This window comes from Microcebus murinus, chromosome 13 (genome assembly GCF_040939455.1).
Source record: "Microcebus murinus isolate Inina chromosome 13, M.murinus_Inina_mat1.0, whole genome shotgun sequence".
In the NCBI taxonomy this organism is placed as follows: domain Eukaryota; kingdom Metazoa; phylum Chordata; class Mammalia; order Primates; family Cheirogaleidae; genus Microcebus; species Microcebus murinus.
This window is the reverse complement of record NC_134116.1, coordinates 67,622,508-67,647,494: the sequence shown is the minus strand read 5'-3', so window position 1 is coordinate 67,647,494 and position 24,987 is coordinate 67,622,508. Positions and strand designations below refer to the sequence as shown.

The 24,987-nt window shown below is 37.4% G+C and overlaps 1 protein-coding gene across 1 annotated transcript in view; it reads left to right on the top strand.

Annotated features, from left to right (window-relative positions):
- FREM2 (FRAS1 related extracellular matrix 2) overlaps positions 1–24,987 on the top strand; it is a 165,314-nt gene that overhangs the window by 59,494 nt on the left and 80,833 nt on the right. Inside the window, exons 3-4 of the mRNA XM_020290416.2 lie at positions 14,966–15,112; positions 18,531–18,761. Of these exons, the coding sequence (XP_020146005.2) occupies positions 14,966–15,112; positions 18,531–18,761 (378 nt within the window). The remainder of the gene's footprint in view (positions 1–14,965; positions 15,113–18,530; positions 18,762–24,987) is intronic.

Sequence of the window (24,987 nt, the reverse complement as noted above, 5' to 3'; positions counted from 1 at the left end):
CTACTGGCTCAACTACTTCCTGTAATGAGAAAATAAATACTTGGTCTTAGAAACTTTTCTACATCAAAGATGGATTTGACAAGTTCTGCATGTTTACTTAAGAAAAGGAGGCATTTTTGTCATTTGATCATCTGTATTATCAATTCAATTCTTAAGAAAACATACCTTCCAAGGAAAGTCAGATAATATGTTTATCTTAGGTTATATATGTTGATATGTCAAAATATAATAAGTTTAGACCATGGTTTCTGAACACTAGCACTGTTGACATTTTGGGCCAGATAATTCTAATTCTTTGTGCAGGGTGGGGGCAGAAAGATCTGACTGATCTATGCACTCACTGTAAGATCCCTGGCATCTCCCAACTAGATTCTAGTAACAACCCCCTACCCCTCTCTCCCATTTTGACACCCAAAAATATCTCCAGACATTGCCCAGTATCCCCCCGGGGCCAAAATTATTGTCCCCTCCCCAAGAGCCACTGACTGTGCAATGAGTTGTGAAGCCAGTGCATGTGCTTTCCAAGCAAGCCTTTAAAAAGGTTTCTGTGTGCAGTTAGAATGTCTGCAGTGACCATCATCTCAATTCCTCAGCGTGGTCGCAAAATGCCACTGCATTGTGTACTCACCAAAGGAGGGAAAATGCGGTTTATCTTGGCCTAAAACAATTCTGTCACACTGATTTTTATTTTCTTTTTAAGTGGAGAAAGGAGAGAGAACTTTTACCTGTGGTATGCATTTGGATTTTAACCAAATAGTTACTTACGTCCACAACTCCTCCAAGAAATCCAGTCATGGTTTCTTTTTACGGGTCAAAATGAATGAGCTCTTAGAGGACCTTCTTTTGCATTTTTCTAAAGACTCAAAACAATTATTAGAACTTTAGGATTTATATAAATTTTAATAAGGCCTGATTTTCAAACTCTTCAGTATACAAAATGGCCAAATTTTAGAATCTTCAAGTAAAGATCTTAGTTTCTCCCCTGATTTATTTTACTTATTAATAAATACTTATGAAAATTACTCATAAGGTTTGATGATGATGTTTATTTAGAATGTTTAACCCAGAATGCCATTAAAGGATTACTGGAATACCTTATCATTCCTACTAATATGGCTTCTCATTACTAATAATATATTTTTCCTGCAGTGTAAAAAAAAGTCATTTTGATTAAACAGACAGTATTGAAAATTAAACTTTCTAACTGAAAAATTATTTGTAATTTGAAAGTAAGTGGATATACTTATTAAGTATGGATACTTACTTTCAAAAGACTTGGTGTTCTGTTTGAAAAATAATTTACAATTATAATTTGAAAGTAAGTGGATATACTTATCCATACTTAATAAGTATATCCACTTACTTTCAAATTACAAATAATTTGAAAGTAAGTGGACATCAGTGCCTTTTTAAAACATACTTATTAAAAGGTATAGACTGTGGGACTTTTGCTACAATTCAGTGGAAAGTAGGGTCCTTCTTTCTTGACTTTCACCTCATACAAAATTAGTTGCCAAAATTTTAATTAAAAAGGGAGCTCTTTGGTGTGACTATGTGCCACAAGGTTACATCCAATCTGCTAGTTCACGTATTTATACTATTGGCTGCTTATGGTAGGCCTTTTTGGTTAGCTGTTTTTTTATTCATGTGCAAATTTTAATATCCTAAACCTTTCTAGTTTTATAGGGAAAAACTTTTTATTTTTCTCTTAGTGATAGTTGACATTTACCCATTTGCATCATAATGCAAGTTTTCTCTTCCAGTGGCAGAAAATCTAAATGGGGAGTACTTGGGAAAGACATCCTTGACTCCTATCTCATATTTATTCCAATGAATCCCTGAGTTATTCTACCAGATCAATATTATTTTCTTACAGCTTCATTGAGATAGAATTGACAAATAAAAATTGTATAGACATCAGGTGTACAATGTGAAGTTTTGATCTATGTATACATTGCCACAAACCAATGAACATGTCTGTCCCTTCATTATAGTTCTACCATATTTTGTGTGTGTGGTGAGAGCAATTAAAATTTACTCCCTTAGCAAATTCTAAGTGTACAGTATGATATTATTAACTATAGTGACCATGCTGTGCATTAGATCTCCAGAGCTTATTCATCCTTCATAACTGAAAGATTGTACCCTTTGGCCAACAGCTTCCAACTCCCCACTTCACTCCCAACCCCTGGTAACTACCATTCTACTCTGCTTCCATGAGTTCTACTTTTTTAGATGCCACATATGAGTGAGATCAGTATTTGTCTTTCTGTGCCTGAGTTATTTCACATAGCATGTCCTCTAGGTTCATCCACATTTCCACAAATGACAGGATTTCCTTCTTTTTTAAGGCTGAATAATATTCCACTCTATATATGTACCACAGTTACATTTTTTAATTTTTTTATTGATACATAATAGTTGTACATATTTTAGGGGAATGTGATACTTTGGTACATGTATATAATGTGTAATGATCAAATCAGGGTATTTGGGATATTCATGACCTCAAATATTCATCTTTTCTTTGTTTTGAGAACATTCCAATTCTTCTCTTGTAGCTGTTTTGAAATATACAATAAATTATTACCTATAGTTACCCTACTGTATTACCCAACACTAGAACTTATTCCATCTATCTAACTCTATTTGTGTAACTATTAAGCAATTTCTCTGCATCCATCCCTTCCCTCTACCCTTCCCAGTCTCTGGTAATTATCACTCTACTCTCTACTTCTGGGAAATCAACTTTTTTAGCTCCCACATATGAGTGAGATCGTGTGATATTTGTCTTTCTGTGCTGCCTTATTTAATTTAACATAATGGCCTCCAGTTCCATCTATGTTGCTACAAGTGACAGGATTTCATTTTTTCGGTGGATAAATCCACTGTGTGTGTGTGTATACCAGTTCAGTGTGTGTGTGTGTGTGTGTGTGTATACACCACATTTTCTGAACTCTTAGGTTGACTCTAAATCTTGGCTATTATGAATAATGCTGCAGTGAACGTGGGAGTGCATATATCTCTTCAAGATCCTGATTTCATATCCTTTGGATATATACCCAGAAGTGAGATTGCTCGATCATATGGTAGTTCTATTTTTAGTTATTTGAGGAACCTCTGTAATGTTTTCCATAGTGGTTGCCCCAATTTAAATTCCCACCATCAGTATATGAGGATTTTCTTGTCTCCACATCCTTGCTGATGCTTGTTATCTCCAAATCAATATTTCTTAGAGCATAGTGTACATTATGTCTCTCCCGACCCCAAATTTCCTTCATGGGCAGCCTGACTTTCCAGTTTATCTCCTTCTTTCCTCCATTCCTTCCACAAGCCCTACCAAGCTGGACTATTTTATTGCTGTCCACATACATATGACGCTGTCTTCCTGCATCTATTTTCTTGCAGTTCCTTCTCCTTGGAGTGGCACCGTCCTCTGGTGTCCCTCCACTGCGCACCTTGTGCTGAGCCCTTGGTAGTCTCTGCAATGCATTGTTCTCCTCTCCCTCCTTTGAGCCCCAGGCACTTTATGGTTACCTTTTCATCTTACATTTTGTATTATAGTTTATGTATGACATTTGGTTTACCCTCCTTACTACTGTATAAGTTTTACAGAAAGCACTATATATAAACAGAGAAGACCCTATATAGCCAAAGCACCCTTAAACAAAAAGAACAAATTGGGATGATTCAATTTACCACACTTCAAGTGATACTATAGGTTATAGTAACCAAAGCAGCATGGTACTGGCACAAGAACAGAGATACAGACCATCTTCATACTTCCTAACCTATGTGTTTTGCACAGAGTTCTGTTCAAAAATACACATTAAATAAAACTGCTGTATGTTTATTTATTTATTTATTTTTGCAATACAGTCTGGTGCTCTAAGACCATACCAACTTGTCTTTATCCTTATTGTGGGATTTTCTTTTGACAGCTGAATATGTAAATGGTGGCTTTTATATTAATCTGAGATCATAAAATCACCAAAGGGGACTGCATATGTAGCTCTGGCATAATTTTAAAGGGATCAGAGCAGTTACCAGAGGATTTGACTAATTAAATAATACTACAGGTTAAGCACAAAAGCTAGCTTTGCAAAACTAATCTGAAATAAATGAAAAGAAAATGTGTAAAACAAACATAACATTGATGCTCTTCTAATCCCTCCTCTCTTTGTCTCTGTCTGTCTGTCTCTCTCTCTCCCATATATATATATATTTATCTTTCTCTCTTGTTTTCTCTTCACCTCCTTCCCTCTGTCCTTTTTTGCCAGAAATCAATGACACTTCTTTTTTAGTTTGTCACAAGAACAATAGCCAAGTAACCAGATATGGTTTCATATATTTCTGTTTAATTTTAAGTCTAGAAATTAAAAACTTCCAAATCCTGAGTTTGCTACTGAAAACAGAGCTAAGAACATGCTACCAACTCAGATTTTAAAAACAATGATAACAACAAATCAAACTAAAATTATCTTCAGGAAGTGCTCATTAGCTCTAACTTTCTACGTTCTGAGTTAAAAAATACTCACAATATTTTAATTTATGGAACAGCTTTTATGATCCCATTACGCTCTGATTTCTCCATCCCAGCCATCGCATTTAAATTTTGGTAGTAATGGAAACAAGTTAGGTTAAAGATGATTTTTTTTCTTATTAACAGATTAAGGCACTTCTGTTTTTTTCCTCTTTTTGTTTCTTAATGTGGATATAAGCCATTTTCAAAAGGTAATCCAAGATATAGTTCAAACTGTAATCCATGTTAATTGTAATGATAGTGTCTTCTAGTAATGGCTGTGGTGCTGTTATACAAATAGGAATTAGAAAAAAACCTCACTTTGCAGGGAATTAACTAAATGGTGCTAAACCGGTTACTCCCAGAGGCAGAGAGGTGCAAAAACCACCGCTTTCCTCTCTCTCTGAGTCTCCTTGGGGGAGGAGGGAGATGTCTGGCGCCACAGAAGGAATTAGGCTCTGGTTTGAACAGAGACCTGGAGGCTATTAAGTTTATTTTAAGAATGCGTTGCTAGAGATCTAATAAATTTATTTGTAGCTTCAGGCAGTGCATGTATGAAATCTTGCTGCACCAGGTGTTTTGTTTTGTATTTGTTCCTTTCCCTAGAGGGAGAAGAGGGTGTGGATCTTCTTGACAAACTTAGCTCTTAGTAAAGCAGTTATTGTTTCTATAAAACTATAGTGTGATTTTTAAAAATTTTTTTACTTCTGTTTTTAAATAGGGAAAAGGATAAAAAAAATATTTTGGGTCTGCTTTAAAAAAGTAAGTCCCCCCAAATAAAAAAGTGTACACATATATATATATATATATATAATTTTAGATACAATTTTTGTGATATCATACTTAAGAACAGTATTGAGATAACAGACTAATAAATGGAATGATCACTAAACCAGGAGTGAACCCCTGGGAAATTAAACTACTTTGTAATCTTATTCAAATCCAAGCATTTCTGGATCTTCATAAATTGGGGCATTGAGATAACTTGCGATTCAACATTCATTCTTACTCTAAAGATGCATGGAATCTATGTTTGTATTATTCAGCAACATGATTATTTCTTGAATTAGTTTGTGTTCTCATTGAAAATACAATGTGACATTTACATTTTCAGAAAAAAAGAAAAAGAAAGAATTCCTTAGCCACTCACATAACAGAGTTATTATACAGTGACTAAGTTAATTTATAATTTAGACTCCAAATGATAACCTGGTAACGTGAATGCTGTAAATGAGAGTTCACCTTGCAATTATGTGTTTGCTTTGTCCTTTGTCCTCTGTAGATGTACACCTGAATTCCTTATCCTAGGCATGCATACCAAGAGTAAAGACATTCATTCCACTGGATATCAGCTTCTAATTAAGAAAGTAAAATGTTACCTAATTAAATCAGGTTTGATTAAGGAAATATGCTTAACCCCTAGGTAAGGGGATATAAACTCACCGTTTGGCCCGTTTTGTTTCCTTTTTGTTGTAGGAGAAGAAGATAAACACATTCTTTTTATTTATTTTTTGGAATGGAGCTGGGGAAGGGGGCTGTGCTTAGGGCAATGCAGAGGATCCTGCAGGCCCAGGCTTGCAGAGTCTGACCCACCTGTGGCCTGATTGCACAAGCCAGTCTCCCTCACCCTGGAAGAAGGATTTTCCTTCTAGCTCCCTCAGCTTTTGCCTCCAAATTCATTCCTCAAACAAGAGGGTCTTAACTCTTAGCCTGTATTAATTTTTCTATAATTCCATCTCAAATATTTAGAACCTGACCTTCATACCCTTGGTTTTTTTCACTTTATTCTTAACTTGACAGCCTCACTATTCCTCGTCTTCACAGTTTGCTGATGTCTGTAGAGGGAAACTCACCCCGACAACAGTTTTGCATCTGTTCAATAGCATTGATTTATAAATTAAGTTAAGCAAATTAGAATTAAGCTAGAGTCACCTGAAAATAGAATATTGACCTAAATGAAGCAATCTGACTACTCAGCGAAAGCATAGAAAGAATACTAACAGGCTAGATTTGAATTCTAGATCTGTCATATACAACACCTGTAGGAATTATTAACCTGACACTCATTTACTTTATTCATGGAATGTGGAAATGCATAACTTGCAGGACTGCTGTGAGATGCATTGAGATAATGTGCATATTACTAAAATCACCCTGATCATGGCCCTCCATCTGTCCAGACCTCCCCTCTGAGCATTTTCAGAATCCTCAAGGCTGAATTCAGCCAGTTTACACCTGTACTTGAGTTCCCATTGCTTTTGGCGAGTGTTTTTGTTTTTGTTGTTTTGGGGAGGGGAGGGTTGTGATTGGCCAATGCCTGTGCTGTGCCAATTCTGACTGGTCAAAGCCCATGCCCCTGGTTGGTCAAGATTATTTTTAATATCACTGTTGTCCAAGGATAGGTGGTAATAAGCCCAGTTGTGCTACATAAGCACGGCTCCCCCAAGGAATCCTAGCAGCTATGCTTAGCTCCTCGAAGCAGGGATCCTGCCCATGGTCCCAAGAGCCCCTGGTGATAGGCCCCAGAACTGTGTAGAGATCTTTACTATTATTTTGTGTCAAAAGAAAAGGGTATCCACAAGAGTGCTGCTTGGACCCTGCCATGAAAAAGAGATGAATTATCTCTTTAAATTTCCACTTATGGTATTCTCTTTCCCTAGGATTCAAACATTCGTCCAGGAGCTGCGCCAAAGAGTCAGAGATGAATGATCTTAGAATACACTTTGAATCCCGGTTTCACTCTGATGATTAAAACTTTGTACAAAGTCCATCATTGTGCCTGACATCCATTTCCATTACAATGTGCTCTCTTTCCAGAGGCTCTTTATAGCCCAAGGAAATCAGCTTCCCGGAGGTCTGGAGGTCTGTCACTCCAGTTCCCCACAGAAGCATAGGTAGGCATGAACCCTGGATGGGGGCTGTTGCTTAAACTGAGATCCTAGAATGAATTATCCTAAAATTCTTTAGCAGGATTAGTAGTGATTCTGCATCAGAATTCATTCTATGTATATTATTTTCCTATAGGCTAACAGCAATCCTATAAATTCTCTTTGCATATTCTCAAATTACAGCAGAGAGCCATGCAGGAGCCAGTATACCCTTCGCCCATGAGCCACAGCTGTGTCTGCATCCTAGTGCCATCGTGGTCAGGGACATCTTCCTTTCCTTTCACACTCCTGAGCCTGTGCCAGGGAAAAGATTGATTAAAGGGAAGCAAAACAAGTGTGGGGTAGAACACTTTTCTACTTCCATGCTCCATGTTTTTGTGTGTCCCAAAAGAATAACATACTGTGACTTGCACTAAGTACAGTTGTTTTCATTATTCACAGCAGTTATGTTCTACAGAATCGCTGTGGATACTGAATTAGCAAATACCGAAGCATTGTTCCTAGGGGAAATAAATACAGGGTTAGGCTTCTGGGATCCTCTGGTTACAACATTTTCGTCAACCCATCAATATATGACTTTGGTTTCTGTGTGTTTCTGTTTAAAGGCACCTTATCTGATACATGTTGTTGACGCATTAACATGGCACTCACAGCCAACAGCACCATAACTCACGCCTGAACAAAGCTTATCTAACTTATATTCTTTGTAAGGCATGTTACACCTTTCTTTGGTTTAAGAACACTAGAGAGCACTTCAACCCTCTATGACTGGGGGCCATTTTAAACAGCAAAATCATCAAAAAACACAAAAATGTAAAAAAATGTGGCACTAAGTAGACCATGAAAAGGACACTTGTTTATAGAATGGAAGCTGAAATAAGAAGGCTGAAATAAGTGTCAGGTGGTGCATGTTTTTTGACAATACCCTGCACTTGTCTGAGAATGATCCCAAAAGCACCATGAGGGTTAATTTGGGGCATCACAAATAAATTTTCATGAATAGACAAATTCGTAACTACGGAGTCCAGGAATGGTAAGGATTGACTGGCATAGTAGATGAATAGGAATTTCAGTCTTTGTAACCTCTTGTACAAATACCTATTATATACCCATTACGGGTGTATGGGTATTGTGATCATATCACATCCCCAAGGAAGCAAGCTACATGCAGTAATGTGGATTGCGATGTTCTTGGCTTCTAAGGTGAATGATGGTATATTTATCAGTCCCTATCTCTACCCATCATCTGGCAACTTACCTGTGTAGTCTACAGAAGAATATTGAGTATGAGTGTGAACTAAGCCATACTTGAGCTCAGTTCAATGTAGTGCCTATGACAATAACCAAGATACTGTAGCTCCATTTGTTCTTTTGGCCATGAAGTATGTGCTGCTCATATATGCCTTTCCTGAAGATGGCCCAAAAGATCACCACGGAAGTGTGTGTCCAACAGAGTTCATGTGTGCTGTGCCTGTTTCTCTCCACCTCCTGGGTCCTTGTCATGCCTCTCCTCTTCCTATACCTTCTCTACATGGTCTCCATATTTCCTCACGGATCTGATGCCTTGCGCTGTGCCACCTCTTTTTCAGAACGTGTAAGGCAGTGGGATGGTGGGGTGGGAGTGCACAGACAGAAGGAAGAAAATGATATTATCAGTCATCAAAAGTTGCATATGGCAGCAATTCTTTGAATACCTTACTTTGGTTCAATAGAAAGTTTGGTACTATTGAAATAAAATTAACCATTGAACTTATTAAGTAGTCTACAAACTTATAAAAGCCATTGATTTTTCTGGGTCTATCTCCACGGTCTTTAGGAGTTCCATCAGTCACACGAAAAGCATGGCTGCTCTTGGGCTAACGCTTGTCATCACTGGGTCTCAGGGTCACCTCAGGATGAGCAGATTTTGGATGTATTTTTGTCTCTTATAACCAATCTAATATCTTAAGTAGAAAAAAAAGAAGAAGGGAATACATACTTAGTAAATGCCCTGAGCACCTACCAAATTGAATTCTTTAAAGTTCCCTTTTTACTGGATTTCTTATCTCTGTTCTTATACTTAATCTTCCGGGAACGCCTTCCCTCCATCTCTCTGAATGTCCAATACCACCCTGTACTTAAGGCCCCATTTAGGCACTAGAGCTTCCATGAATTTGTCTTTGATCCCTAAGGTTACAGAAATCCCTCACTCTCCTGAACTCCCACAGCTCATAATCAGTGCCTTTCTTGCAGCACCTGCCACTCTCTAGTTGGTGCACACTATCTGCCTATCTGTGAGCATGTGCCATCTCCCGTGGTTCGGTGCCAGCTCCCGGGGGGTGGGGTAAGAGCCAAGTTGGCTTTAACTTTGCACCAGGTGGTTTTCAGTAAACAGTAAAATCAACCCGACTTTGAGAGCCAGAGGGCAGGACTCCGCCAGCTAGCAGAGATTCTCCAAGGCAATGCAAAGTTTAAGAGAAGACCATCCTATCACAGAAATGGCTATGCAATAAATCCTGTATTTTAACTTAAGTTTTCGATTCTCACCAATAATGACTAACATCGATCCTGATGGTAGTGGCATAGTTGCTTATCACAGTCCTTACCCTAAGAGAACAAGACTTTTAAAAAATATGCTTGGCATACAATTATCTAATGTCCCCAATAAATTAGATACTATTAATATCTGAATCTTTTCTAATATAAATCTCTATTTCTATTACTGATTTAAAAACACTACATATATAAAAATATAAATAACATCAATCTGTATAGATGATTTCCAGTTCAGCTTCTAAGCTGAACTTTATTCTGGGTAAATGAAATTTTACCAAGCTAGAAAATACCAAGAACCCTGTCTAATTAACTTTTCTCCAAGAAGAAATTTGTTGTCAAAGCTACATGGACACCCTTTTTTTATCAAGCAGAAGTCAGAGCTATGACACTACATATTATTGCAGAAAAATGTTTTGTCTTTTGAGAAATCAGGCAGCCCTGTGCTTTTAGGGAGGGCTACTTGGAGATTGGGATTCTTTGTTATTCTAAAAAAACTACTGAGTTCAAATGCAAAATAAAAATGAAGAAGCCTAAAGGCCAGCTGGAAAAGTTCAAAAGAGGTCTTTTCATCAAAATCTTAATGGCTTTAGTGTCAGGGTTTGGGGACAAAGCATTTGGGAGTGTGGTTATCAGCTGTCAGGCACCTGTTGTGTGGATTTATGACCCAAGTTATGGACTTTAATTTGTTTCCAATGAGATGTTGAGACTAGCTCCTCATGCATCATAGATGACAGAACCTATTTTAGAAAGGCAGCTAATCACATTTACGTAAAAATTTGTCAGTTTTTCCAGTTGTTTAACTTTATCTAAAATTTCACATTCGGTAAGCTATAGTTTGTTAGTCAACATTTATTATTCCCATTTTTGAGGTTTTAGAGGAGTTTACCTGGCATGTAATAAATGAATAAATAAGGCATTTTTCCATTCTTTAGATAAAGTACAGAGTTCAATTATGCAAGATCACTGTTTTAATAAGTGGAGTTACAATAAGCCTCAGCTTGGCTCCTTAAATCCCTATATCACTCTTGCATAATAAGTGAGTACCTAAGATTTACAAATGCTGAAACTAAATATGATTCACATGTGCATGATTCAGAAGAGCTATGTAGCATTGAATTCTATTGAGTTAAGCTTTATAGACTTAACTTCATATTCTCTGATTAAATATTTACTTTAAAATCCCAGTTTTAGAGTGAACTCTTAAGTTTCTATAATAGTTACCCTGGACCATCTCACTGTCTTATGAAGCAAACTTACTTGGTATTGTTTCTGAATCTTATGTCAAATAAAATCTCTAGGTAGTGGGTAGATGTATGAAATACTGGCAAACTGTTCATCTATGTGTCATTCAAAACTTCTGATCAACCTGTAACCTGGCAAATCACCTATGATCACCCATGCTACTTCATAATGGAATGGAAGGGTTGAAGCAGCCCTTTAGTCATCAATAATCCCAGGAGGTGTCATTTAGATAAACACAAATTCCAGTAATTCACATTTATAGGTAATCACTTCAAATCTTTGCTTGGTGTTTAGGAAGTAAACAGGACATTTTAGAAAACCTGTCATTAAAACAATTACCTTTTTCATAAAAAGATTCAGTACTGAAAGAGATATGTGACATTCTTGTAGGAAATTTATACTGCCTGATAAACGAAGCACTACTAAACTTTTTTCATAAGACATCAGAGTTTCTAATTCATTCAATAGGCATTTTTCTAAAAGTAAGCAAAACAAACTCCCTGCCCTCCTGGATCCTGTTTCCCAATGAGGGGAGGCAGACAATGAGCAAACAAAAGAGCGAATATATGTAGGATAGAAAGTTGTGGAAAGTGCTGTAGGAGAAAAATTGATCAGAATAAAAGGGCTAGCAAGTATTGGAGTCTGCCCTGGTTCTTACTGTTTTATAGAGTGGAGAGAAAAGGCTTTGATGGCTCAATAGTCTTAAAACATGTCATGTTTAGAAGATAAAATTTCCAGAATTTTTCAGGAAAGGGTTAGAATCAAATTTTAAAAATTAGCCACAAATTGTCAACATTAGAGAAATAGAGATTGCCAGGAGGACTGGGAAAGCCACGGATGTTCTGGGCGTAATACAGAGCACATACAAAACAGAAAACAGTGGGAGGTTGGATGTGGATGGATATTTCTCTTCAAGGGGGAAGTGATGGGATGTGAAGTATAGGTGTTGGGATGGACAAGAAATGGCTTGACATAGCATGGGAAGAAGTTTGGAATAAAACCTGGGCTTGCTGGAGCCACAATCTCCAGGAAGCGTGGCATCAAGTTGTTTTCATGTAATAATTGGTTTAGAAATCAGAGCAGTTTTCTGCATTAATTTAATTGATTACATGTTATTCTAGTCTTTATTTTCTATTGCTTTCTAAACAATGTTCCAAGTAAAAGAAGATAGTTTAAACAAATATTTTTAAAGACAAGAAGACCAAGTGTTGCCCTTGGCAAAAGAATGGACACTCTCAATTTCTGACATAAATGACTACAATTTAGTTCAATTAGTAAATTAGTGTAATTAAACAATATGAGAGGATATCAGCTAAAGTGCTCATTTATAAAGAGTAATCAACTAGTGAACAATTGTAGAGTCACAAAGGGAGAAGAGGGCTGGGGCAGATGTAGGAGGCTTCATGCAGGAGGTAGATAAAAGAGCATTAAGGAGGGGAAAGTGTGATTAGAGGAACAATGGGGCCATCATTTTAGGCAAGAGGACAAAGGGTGACAGTAATAGGAAGGATGGCAAATCCCTGGAGCTGCAAGAAACTTGGCTTGACCTCCCAGTGAGCAGATTAGAGAGCGACAGGAACAATCTGGGTAGGTCAGGGTGAACCTGGAAATCTGCAGAGAAGATTAGACTTGATGTATGAGTGAGCAAATGCATGAAGATACCTTCCTCTTTCCTAGAACTTTTTAAAATATCAAAACTGTGGACTCGATATATGCAACAGCTGTAGGGGAACGGGGCACAGGAGAAATGAGCTCAAGCGGGTGCCAGGCAGGTGAACAGCCACCTGGCAGTGGGTGCGCAGGGTGGGTTTGTAGGGGTGGGGGTGGAGGTGGGGGGACGCAGGGCAGAGTGAGCTATGTTTTGCATGACCATGTGTGTGTAGATAGGTTATCTCACTTGATCCTCAAAGCAATCACAGGCAGTAATTAATATCACTCTCACTTGACTCTTGAGATGAGAAAACAGAAATCTAGAGAAGTCACTTGCTCAAAGCCAGGTAGCAGATAAGAAGTAAAGTGCGTGAGCCTTAGGCTCCAGCTCTGGGGAGCCTCGTAGGCCCTGGCTTCTCCTCTCCAGAAGGAGAGGTGCCCAGGGTCCAGGAGGTGTCAGGAGTGATAAGTTCTTAAGGGCAAAATACGAAAGTGAGTTTCCTTCTTAAACTGACACAAAATTCCTGCTCTCCTATCTGTTTATATTTTATATTTTAAAAAGTAACTAAAAGTTGAAAGATCCATAATCCGGTCCATTCAAAACGCCAAGCAGTTTTTCCATGTGCTATGCTTTTTTTTTATGTAGCTATGTTCCCTGCCTCAGTACCATTTGTTTCTGTGTTTTTAAAGTGTTTTAAGTGTTTCAAAAAGAATTTCATGTTTACTGGTTAGTGTTGAATAATATTTTACTGATTTGATGTGCCACAATATAATAAACCTGAAGTTTTTAAGGTGTGGGGTTATTATAGAGAATATTGCAATGAATAATTCCTTACAAATATATTTTTGCTTCTCTTGAGGGAAAAAATCCCACCAAAGGACTTACAAGATCGACTGATTTAAATATCTTTTTACCCCTTGCATAACACTGCCACAAAGCTGTCTAAAAGGCTTGTGCTAATTAACAATTCAAACAACAATAAACAAGAAAACCCATTTCCTTTCCTAATCTCAGCTGTATGGGAAATTTCTTTTTAATCTTTAGTATGTGTCAAATTGATAGCTCAAAGCAACTGCGGTTTTGATTTTTCAAAAGTTCTAGCAAAGATGAATGTGTTTTCATGTGTTTGCTTACTCATTTATGTTTCCCCTTGTGTAGCGTTTTTTTTGCTCCCGGTCTATTAAAGTCTTGATATTTTCCCATCTCTTTTCTTTTTCTCTTGTGAAGCTCTCCCTATGTGAACTCAGAAGAGAAGCAAGTAGAATTAAAATTGTGCCTCTAGCTGTGTTTATTATTTGGGTTTTTTTTCCCCCAATCTTTTTCCAGAAAGACTTAAAAGGCATTACTGATGCCTTTGTTTATAAACCTCACCTTACTCTGAAATAATTGGTGTAGATCAAAAGAAGTAGAAGGATATGTGCAGAGTGATCAGCTGATAACCATTTCTCCTTTCATTTACCCAACATAGGAGCTCTCACATTAGAGAGATCACACACGCAAGGGTTATTTTCCCCCATGGGAAACCAGCTCCATTTTGGTGGGGAGGTGGGAGGGGAAAACCTTATCTTCAGAGAGGAATGGAAATCAATGAAAAGAGCTGTCTGTTTGCTCTAAGGAATGGAGTGGAATATAGCAGGGAAGGGAGGTGGAGCCGGGATATTTGTTTTTCCTTAAGTGGTTATAATTAAAGCCTTCCACCCAATTGCTCTGTCAACCAGAAAAAGGTATTTGTGAAGTTGTGTGTTTTAAGAACATCACAAAGTAGCCTGACAAGCCCTCGCTAGGGAAAACTTGCTCTCCAGCGGCACCTTGTGGCAAGTGAGTCGTCCTGCAACTTGGATATTCGGTTTTCATAATCAAACTAAATTGCTTCTGGTACCGTGCTACCTCCCTCTTATCCACTTCCCTCCTAAAAAAGCAAGGAAGTTTCTCAAGAATTATGCCAGGTATCGAATTTATGTATAACAGTCACTGAATAGTAAGCTGTATCTCCATGTACATCTAGAGTTGTGTGTCAAGCCAAGTAAGCTGTATTTATTCTTAATGTTGCATCCTTAGTCTATGGGATTTTTAAGATCATTCATTCAAGAAAGCATTAATTTAGGGCTTTAAATTTTTATTTTCAAGGTGGAAACAAGTTAACCAACCAGCATTTTCGTCTGAACTGGGCATGGATCTCCTTTGAAAAGGAATATTACCTGATCAATGAGGACTCCAAATTTCTAGATGTCGTTCTTAAACGTAGAGGTTACTTGGGAGAAACTTCTTTTATAAGTAAGTTTAAATTTTACTACCGTCTCAACATTTTATTTTCTAACAAAGGTTTATAATTTTGCTTTAGTGATTAAAATATCCATTTAGTTTACTGACATAGTTTTAAAGCTTAGGGAGATGTTGACATTTAAAGGTTCTTTAACTGCTAAAGAAACAAGGACATCTTTGTGTCAAGGTATGTGGCTCTTCATTCCTTCTACCTAAATGTGATCTTTTACTGATATAAAATAACTTCATAAAGTTGACAATTACTTGTAAGTTAAAAAATAAAAGCAAATGTCAATAGATCTTAGAATAGGCTTGGGCAAACTTGTAATTTATCCATAAGATAAAAGTCTTCTGAAACAACAGTGTAAAACATATGTGAGAGCTACTTTAATAATAAGTAAACAAAAAACTATTCAGTAATTTATTAGGTATCGAAGTGTAATTTACTCTTTGTTTGTGGTATTGCTCTGCTAGTTCACTAAAAGTTGCATGAATGCCAGTGCTCTACATAAAAGATAGATGTTGTGATTTTTCTTTGTAACCAACAGTAAAGCATTAAATATTCACCATTTTCTTATGCTTTACTCCTTTTAAATAAAACTGGGAGTCAAAAGGAAATGAATACAACCTTTATTCAACCCCAATTCAAGCTCATTTTTGATTTCGTATAAGCATAAATAAAATAAGAAAGTAGGTAGCGTGTTGGTCATTTTTAGCAGTAATATAGTTGGCACAAAATATTTGGTAAGTTGATGGAAAATGGCAGCACCTCAAGCAATTATATTATTTTTGGTACCATATGGTTTGTAGACATCTAGGCCAATAGAATTTGCATGGGGTAAAAGAGCTTTCATTGAATGAGATTATCAACTAAGGTAGGAATCTAGGAAAATGTTGGAAAATAAAAAGTCACCTTGTATTTGTGTCCAAAATGATTATTTTGAAATTTTACCGGTCCTTGAACTTCGAAAGTCTTAACAGTAGATTCCTATCCACAAAACACACACACACACACACACACACACACACACAAACAGAACTACCCCAAACCCCCGACCACCATACCCTTGTCACAGCTACAACCCTGCCACCCACTGTGCTTTCCCCTGACATGTTTGGATTCTGGTTATTGATTGCCCCATACTTTAAAGATACATTTTTTTTGTTTGTTTTTTAACTTTAGAAGCCTGGTTTTTACCCTGCCCTGTTACTATCCTTAGAGGTTATTCTTGTTCCAGGGAGCTGGTCTACCTGCAGACCCACCTGCAGCCTCTGTTTCCAGAGCTGACATTTGGGTCCAGAGCCCACGCTCTTACCCACAGCACCACAGCGCTTCTTACGTCCTCAACAACTGAGACAAGTTAATACCTTGCCTACATTCCCACAGCTGCTACGTGGCCGAGATGAAATATAGAATCTATTCTCTCATTCCACAAGTGCCTTGCTTAACCTCCATGTTATTTTTCTATGCCAGAGGAAAAAGATGCAATGGTAGTTTCATTTAATAACCAAAGTAGACAATTATGGGTGTTTTTTTTTTTTTTTTTTTTTTTTTTTTAGCAGCAACGATTGGAATTTGGTATTGCAGCTTGGATTTTACCAGGTTGGATGACTTGACCGTCATGTAGTCAGGCTGACTCGTTGGAACTAGTGGACATTCCTTGTATCGTACTGATTCTTTTTTTGGTTTTAACTGCCTTTTGAATCTCCAGGAATATAAGGCATCGCTGATAAAACAAAACAGTAAAGCGGGCAGTCGCTGTCAGAGGCCGACTAGCAGACTTTTGCCACTGGGGATAGCTGGGTCAGTGAGCAGCATGTGTTCTGGAACCTCAGAGAGGATGATTCCTTTCATCAGCGCCTCCGCTGTGAATTGTAGTGGATCCAAGAGGTGTTGACAATCACTCTGTGTGCATTAAGAACCAAAGAGCTAACAGGAAGTCTACAGCATTCAGCAAGATATGCAGTGTTGTAATTCCTGGTTCTGTGCCCTTTTTTCTCTTGCCATTAAATAAATTGTGCTTGACCTGCTACTGAAAAAGAAAAATACAATCCAAGTATTTATGTCAGTTAGCTGTCTAAGATCTATAAGACAGAAATACTTTTAATAAAGCCTTTATTTTCATCCTCATTTTAAGATTAACAGTCATTGATATATTCAGATGAAGAAATAAATATTCAAATTAATCTTATATAAGCACTATGAGGGCAAAGAATTTTGTCCTCTGATACAGCCCTAGCATGTAGAACAGGGCCTGGCCCATAATAAATACTCAATAAATATTTGTGGCTGAAGGGATCTTATTTGGTCTAGTTTTTTTATAGTTTGAAAAACAAAAGAAATTTTCCAAAACTATAATAATTTTTTTGATTAAAAGAAAAAAATTACAAATAATTTACTTTCAGGCTTTTAAAAGTCCAACAGTCACAGGACTTTATTTTTCTGGCTTTTAAATCTGTCTGTCCTGCCAACTTCTCTGAAAATGCACGTGTTTAGAGAAATATATTTGAAAATTATTCTGTTAACTTGACTCATTAAGTGGTTCTGAATCTATACTTAAGGATACAAGTGTAAGTACAACTACTATAGTAATTGTATAATTTTTCTATGACATTGAATTTGTTCACTGCTTTTTGAATACTATGTCCTGTGGTTTGAGTACCTGGCAAAGTAATGATGAAGAGGCCATGTTTCAATCAAGGTAGAGACTCAGAGATTTTTCAACCTTCCCAGCTAACTGAAATTGACCTTGAATGAACCGCCAGAGTAAGCAAAGTGTACTCCTCATAATAACCATATATATTTAGCTCTCCAATTCTGTTCATATGGTTTCATGGAATTCTGGGGTGCTCCACAAAGAAAAATCCGGCAATGACCATATTAACAAACATTGAATTGGATTCTTTTAAGAGTCCTAGTTCCATTAAGTGTTTAGGGAATAGTATAACTTTTTATTATTCTAGCTGGCCACTTATAACTTAGATGATGAAAGAATCCTTTGAGTCACAGTTTCTTATTGGCCTATATTTTCTAGCTAGTGAATTTTTCTTATGCTTTTGAAATATGTAGCAACACATGGGAAAGTAAATGTGAAGCTTTATAGGACTGTATGACTTGTAAGAACAAGGACATTATACAACATGAACATAAATTTACTCAGTCTTCTTTTACAAGAAGTTCTAGCACAAACTTATCTCAAAGAATACGTGGTAAAACCCTCATTAGGGCAAGAGTAGAGCAGAATTGTAAACCACTCAACACGTGTAGCAGAACACTTTCATCTGCGAACCCAATTAGCCGTTTCGTGGACTCAGAGCAGGATCTACCCTGCTCTGCAGGATGAAGTGACGCACAACAACGTAACCAGGAAAACCTTAATAATCCAGGTGAAAAATAAAACTAGGAATATGAAATTGTGTTTCCGTGAAGGTATTGGCACAAGAGACGGGACTGCAAAAAAAGACAAAGACTTCAAGGGCAAAGCGCAGAAACAAGTGCAGTTCAACCCAGGCCAGACCAAAGCCACGTGGAGGGTGCGGCTCCTGAGTGACGGGGAGCACGAGCACTCTGAGACCTTCCAGGTGGTTCTCTCCGAGCCGGTGCTGGCCGCCCTAGAATTCCCCGCAGTGGCCACCGTGGAGATCATTGACCCAGGAGACGGTAAGAGCCACTATCGGTGTGTTTATGTTGTCGCCTTTGGGGCTTTTATGCCAAAATACCGTATAGAGGAAGTTTTAAACTCAATGTTTGGACTTTGTATAGAGAGAATTTTCTACATTAATGGTTCACTATTCTCAGATACGCTGTTGGGAAGAGGGAAACCAAAATGTAATGAAAGGGCCTGGCTCAGTGGCTCACGCCTGTAATCCTAGCACTCTGGGAGGCTGAGGCAGGAGGAATTGCTTGAGCTCAGGAGTTCGAGACCAGCCTGAGCAAGAGCAAGACCCCATCTCTACTATACATAGAAGGAAATTAGCCAAACAACTAAAAATAGGAAAAAAACAAAACAACAAAACAAAACAAAAAACTAGCTGAGCACGGTGGTATGTGCCTGTAGTCCCAGCTACCCAGGAGGCTGAGGCAGGAGGATCCCTTGAGCCTAGGAGTTTGAGGTTGCTGTGAGCTAGGCTAACGCCATGGCATTCTAGCCCAGGCAAGAGAGTGAGACTCTGTCTCAAAAAACAAAAATATAATGAAAGGAAGCTATATTTTTTCAAGTAAATGATACACGTAGGATTACCAACATGTTCTCTCTGTTACTGTGATTCTATCCTTTAAAACCAATATTGCTCATCTCCTTTTCCTTGGATTAATGCATCATTTTAAAGTCCTTTAAATGTCTTAAAATACCTTTTAAACAAATGGTTTGACAATTAGACACTTTTTGGATTCATTTGTTCTGCTGTATTACATTTAATTATTTGAGTTTTCTTCATGTATTTACAGCCAAAAATTTTCATTTGGCCATATGTGTTCACATTTGTTCATAATATCCACCCACCCGCCCAACCCACCCCCATTCTGTAGTGAACACAGCATCTTGACTCATTGCTCTTAATTTCTATTATATTACATTTTCTTGTCAATGCACACCCTTGGCTGATGTTGGTAAAAGTGAACCCTTAATGCTTTTGTGTGTAATTTGACCTTTTCCCTCCCCCTGCCATACTTCTGTAGTCCTGGCTTGTCTCGATGTAGTCAGGAAAGAAAGGAAAAAAAAAATGTCGAATGGCTTTTTGAGGGCTGGCATTTATACAAACCTTGTAGAGACTTCTAAAGCTGAAATCCTGTCAGAAGCCAGACATGACTTTCTTTTAAACTGCCAGCCTACTTTATTTTGTCAGTCAGAAAACTCTTAAATGGTCTGCAAAGATACAATCTCCTGAGTACATGAAATGGAGACCCATGTGGAAATCCCTGTGTTAAAAGAGTGAGCATAATTAAAGAGAGTGGATAAGAAATCTGGAGCTCTGATATTGTTTGTTTAACAGCTCTGCCTTTGGTTAAATATGAAGTTCAATTATGTTTATAATTGTCATTAAAGAACAGTTAGCATTTAATTGCATTTAATTTTACCTGCATTATCTAGGGATAAATAAACTTTTTTCTAGTCCTGAGTTTTGGGTATGTGCTTGAATAATAAATAAAGCTCTTCTCTTTTAAATGAACCCATGACAGCTTTAATACATATAAACTGGTCCATTAGTTAAATCTGGAAGCCACTTTTTGATATTTTATTTGCCAATTAGCATCACTGCCATGTTTTACCTGAAGGAATAAGACTCATTTCTGCTTTCATATTTATACTTCCAGAGTGACTCTCTGTATACATGATATATCTCAGCAGTAGGATATTAAAAACAAAATAAAATGCACACACACACAAAAACACACACACTCCTTATATAATCCCTTACTGATGTACGCTATATCACATAAAACTTTACCATAATTTCATTTTATATAATTATCACCTAAGCTGTTTTAGAATTTTTTAGATTAAGTTCAGCTTTATTCATGCGAAGCCATGATCATCCTTTGATAGCTAACAAGTGCTCTATATATTGCCTGGTATGTTCCATGTCTTGTTGAAGATGACTGGTCTTGAAATTATAAGACCTGGCTTTGATTCCCAACTCTACTATTTCTAGTTGCATGACCTTAAACCAAACAGTTGTTATTAAGGTTTAGTATCCTAATGCTCGAAATAGGAAAAAATAATAATTCTCACGTTACAGCATTCCTATGAACAAGTTCTATAAAACATAAAGTAGGATACAAATATTTCTAGTATCATAAATATAATGTTAGGTTTCCTTTTAAAAAATTAAATAATTCTTACCCCCTCCCCCAGCAAAATATCGCTTTCCCAACCATTTCAAAATTTTGATTGTTTCTTTCTACACTGTCTCCCTGGCTCTTTACATGTAAACTGAGATATAAAATTTTCACTGGCCCTTAGGGGCCATCAAGCCTATAAGCTCTGCCTCTGCATATTACTTCTTGAACATGTCATGAGATTTTTTTTTTCATGCATTAAAAATATATCCAGCTTATACTCGTGCTAGGTACAGCGCCGTATACGGGGGTTGCAAAGATAACAGGATACGATTCCTTCTGTCAAAGGCCATGGGAGATGAGAAAGAGGGCCCTACAAATGAGTATTTGAAACAGAAAGTGATGTGGCACAACGAAGTATGAAGACTGTTGTGGCAGCCAGAAGAAGGAATAGCCACCTCTGCTTTATTTTAGGCTGGGAACTGCCTTTACCTATTAACCAGTTTATATTAAACACATGCAAGTCCATGCTTTTCCCAATACTTTACTAATCCATGACTAGTTCTGACAGTGGCAATAACTGAAATTTATTATTGAGCACTTACTAGACACCAGGCAGTGTGTGTAGCACATTATATACATTCTTTCATTCAGTCTCTTTTGCCTCACCGCCTTGTGGACATATGTACCATTGTAGACACTTTACTTGATGTTTATAGGAAGCTCTCAATTTGACATATGGCAAGCTTTAAAACATTAGTTCCCAAATTGTATGAAGAAAAGAACTTTTTAATGTAAACTTTCTCTATCTACACACACACACACACACACACACACACACACATACATAAACACATGCATACATACATCCAGGCTTCTCACATGTTTGTAATTATACTCTTATAATGCTCTCTGTTCATTTGTATTTTTTAAATGACATAGATGTTATTTAGGTAAATATTTTAAATACGTATTTTATTTAATATATCAGTATCTACATTCACTGGAAAAGTAACACACACCCTTATACACTTATTTATTTAACCTGAGGCAATGAATATTGTGTAATAACCCCTGTCACTTCAGATGTCTGTGGCTCTCTGGTTGGGAGCCATGGCTCTGTTCTCAATGGAGTCGACTCCCATGAGTCCAGACACCATGCTTCCTGCAGGATCTGCACAGAAGCACAGCCTGTCTTCCCAGTGGCAGATGCCAGTGAGAGCCTGGTGCCTGGCACCCCAATCCCAGCCCCAAGAGCTTTGGAATGGCCGTGCACAGAGTGACACTCAAAGCCATGCTCACAGCTTGTACCTGCCCCTGCCAATCATGGAGGGACCTCCCAGACACAGTTCAGAAGGCCCTTGAGAAGCCCACACTTTTGCCTAGAGTAGGAATATTTCGTTGTATGAAAATGGAGGACTGAAAAGAGGCTTTCTCTATTATTCAGCAAAATGTAGAAGGAATGGTTCATTCTTCCATGATTATGGATATCAACAACTTCCTAGACAAATTTGCTCATTGATTGAAGATAAAAATAATTCAATTTGCTCATAAATTGAAACATGCAGTACAAAGAGGAAAACTAGAAGAAGAGGCAGACTGCTGAGTGGAGATGTTAATCTCTTTGTCATCCCTCTCATACAGCCAGATTTTTATGGCCCCTGGGGATGCACCCATGAGAAATTGGTTATTTGTTATGATTTTTTCCTTGCCCCTTTGTCCTTCCCTATCCTTTTGCTACCCTTTCTTGTTTCAGTTTGATTCCACAATCACAATCTCCTTCTTTTTTTTATTTTTTGAGACAGGGTCTTGCTCTGTCACCCAGGCTAAAATGCAGTGGTGTCATCACAGCTCATTGTAGCCTCAAACGCCTGGGCTCAAGCAATCCTCTCGTCTCAGCCTCTCCTGCCTCAGCCTTTCAAGTAGCTGGGACTATAGGAATGCCACCACACCCAACTAATTTTCTGTTTATATATAGAGAGAGAGAGACAAAGTCTTGTTATGTTGCACAGGCTGGTCTCAAACTCCTGGCCTAAAGTGATCCTCTTGCCTTGGCCTCTGGAAGTGCTAGGATTGCAGGTGTGAGCCATCATGCCTGGCCCACAATCTCCTTCCTTTTTGTATGTTCATGGAAAGTTCCAATTGAGAAAGGTTTTAAAGTTCATGAATCATTTAACTCATTTTCTGGATAAGGAAACTGAGAAAAAGAGCCATCCTTTAGTCTCAGCAGAAGTCAACCATTTGCGAGCTGTTTAACTTCATTTTCTTTAGTACTGGTGCGATTACACTCCATCTGAGGGAATAGGTACCCCCTGCAAAATTCCATTAGGTGGCAACAATGGTCTTCCACTGGAAATTTCTGCAGTTAAGCTGGACTGCTATTACAAGGCAGTGACTTCCGTGTGGCAAGGAGGACTTCGAGGGAATTTCAGGTCACTGCTATTTCCTCCTGACCTTTTTTCTCACTCAACCCCCAGTCTCCAAAAGGACTATTCCATATCAAGGGTAAGATGGTCATCATAATATAAATCTCTACCATTATCGAGTACCCACTGTGACCCAGACACTGCTTTAGAAGCTTTGCAACCTTATCTCAATTAAACCTTATGTTTACAACTCTGTGATATATATGCCAGTTTGCAAATGAGATCTATGAGGCTCAAAGAATTAATTTCCCCAAAGCTCTCCAGCTATGAAGTACCAGAGGCAGTATTTGACTACATCTATTATTATTTCCCTTCTGAATCTCTTTCCCTTCCCGAGTCATGCTGTCTTCTATCATTTCACATGACTAGAAAAGAAGTAACATCACAAATCATAATTAGTGTACTTTGACACGGCAACATTGTTTCACTTATTCTTATATATGAAAACAATAATAAAGTAATTCTTTTGTTATGTTTTCTCTTTCTGTATCAATTCTCAAATACAAATGAATTAAACCAAGTGTTCTAAGAAAATGATGAAGACCCCCTCAGCTCTTGCATAATCTATCTGTATATTCAACAAATGTTTACTGGGCATCCCTCTAAACCAGGAATTCTGCTAGGAGCTAAGGACACACATGCTACAGTGAAGTAGGCATACTAACCCTGAAGTTGGGCATATCATTAGGTGATTTCATTCCCCTACATTGTTACAATTAACAGTACAGAATTCTGTGTGCTATGTAAGGGAGCAATCAGAGCCCATAGAAGGAATATCTAACCCAGTCTTGAAAGAGAAGGAAAGGTTTCTGGGATGAAGTTTCTTAACTTTCTGTATATTAAGTTCTCTAACTTTCAGAAATTGCACCATCTTTCCTGTTAAAAGCATATTGATGTTAGTTAATATTAAACACTTTAAGTTCTGTTAAGGGAGAATATGTAAGTGGTAAAACTTCTTATTTTATGTAAAGATCCTATTACGTTTACTTTGTAATTTCTAGCCAGCGTAAATTGAGTATTACATATATTTATTTAAAGACCACATCTCAAATACGAAGGTATTTGAGTGCAGATACCTAGCATATATTTCTAAATCCTGTATTTATATTATTATTTCTTTTGTACACTTGAAATATCTGCAAACTTCTGGTAGAAATGGAGTCATTCTGCTATTTCTATGATGCCAAAATAGAGCCATGAACTAATAGTAGATTAAATAGTTGACATTTGTAATCATTTTTGGTGGGTCCATATTAGGCTAATGCTATTAATGGAGAATAAATATGTTATTCTAAAGGAATGTAGACCTTAACATACCTCAAAAATCCCAATATTAATGGATACAAAAATGTGTGTGCTGAGCGAGCCAAACCCATCTCATGAGATAGAATTCAGTTGACATAGGCTGGCTATAATATGATATCCAGATATAAATTCTTAGTTTTGAAATTTTGCACTATTGTCAATGTTGACATAGGGAGAACACTGGCTAGCTGATATTTTGAGATGCATGTGCCAAAATTCAAGGTCCAGAATTAATGAAATGATAGTCAAATGCAGCTGATGATAGAGAAACGATACAGAAAGCATGCAAGGGCTTCAATTTTAGTGAGAGTCAAATCTTTTTTTTTTTTTTTTTTTACAAAAAGTCTCTATTGGTGTGATGCATGGGTCATCATCTT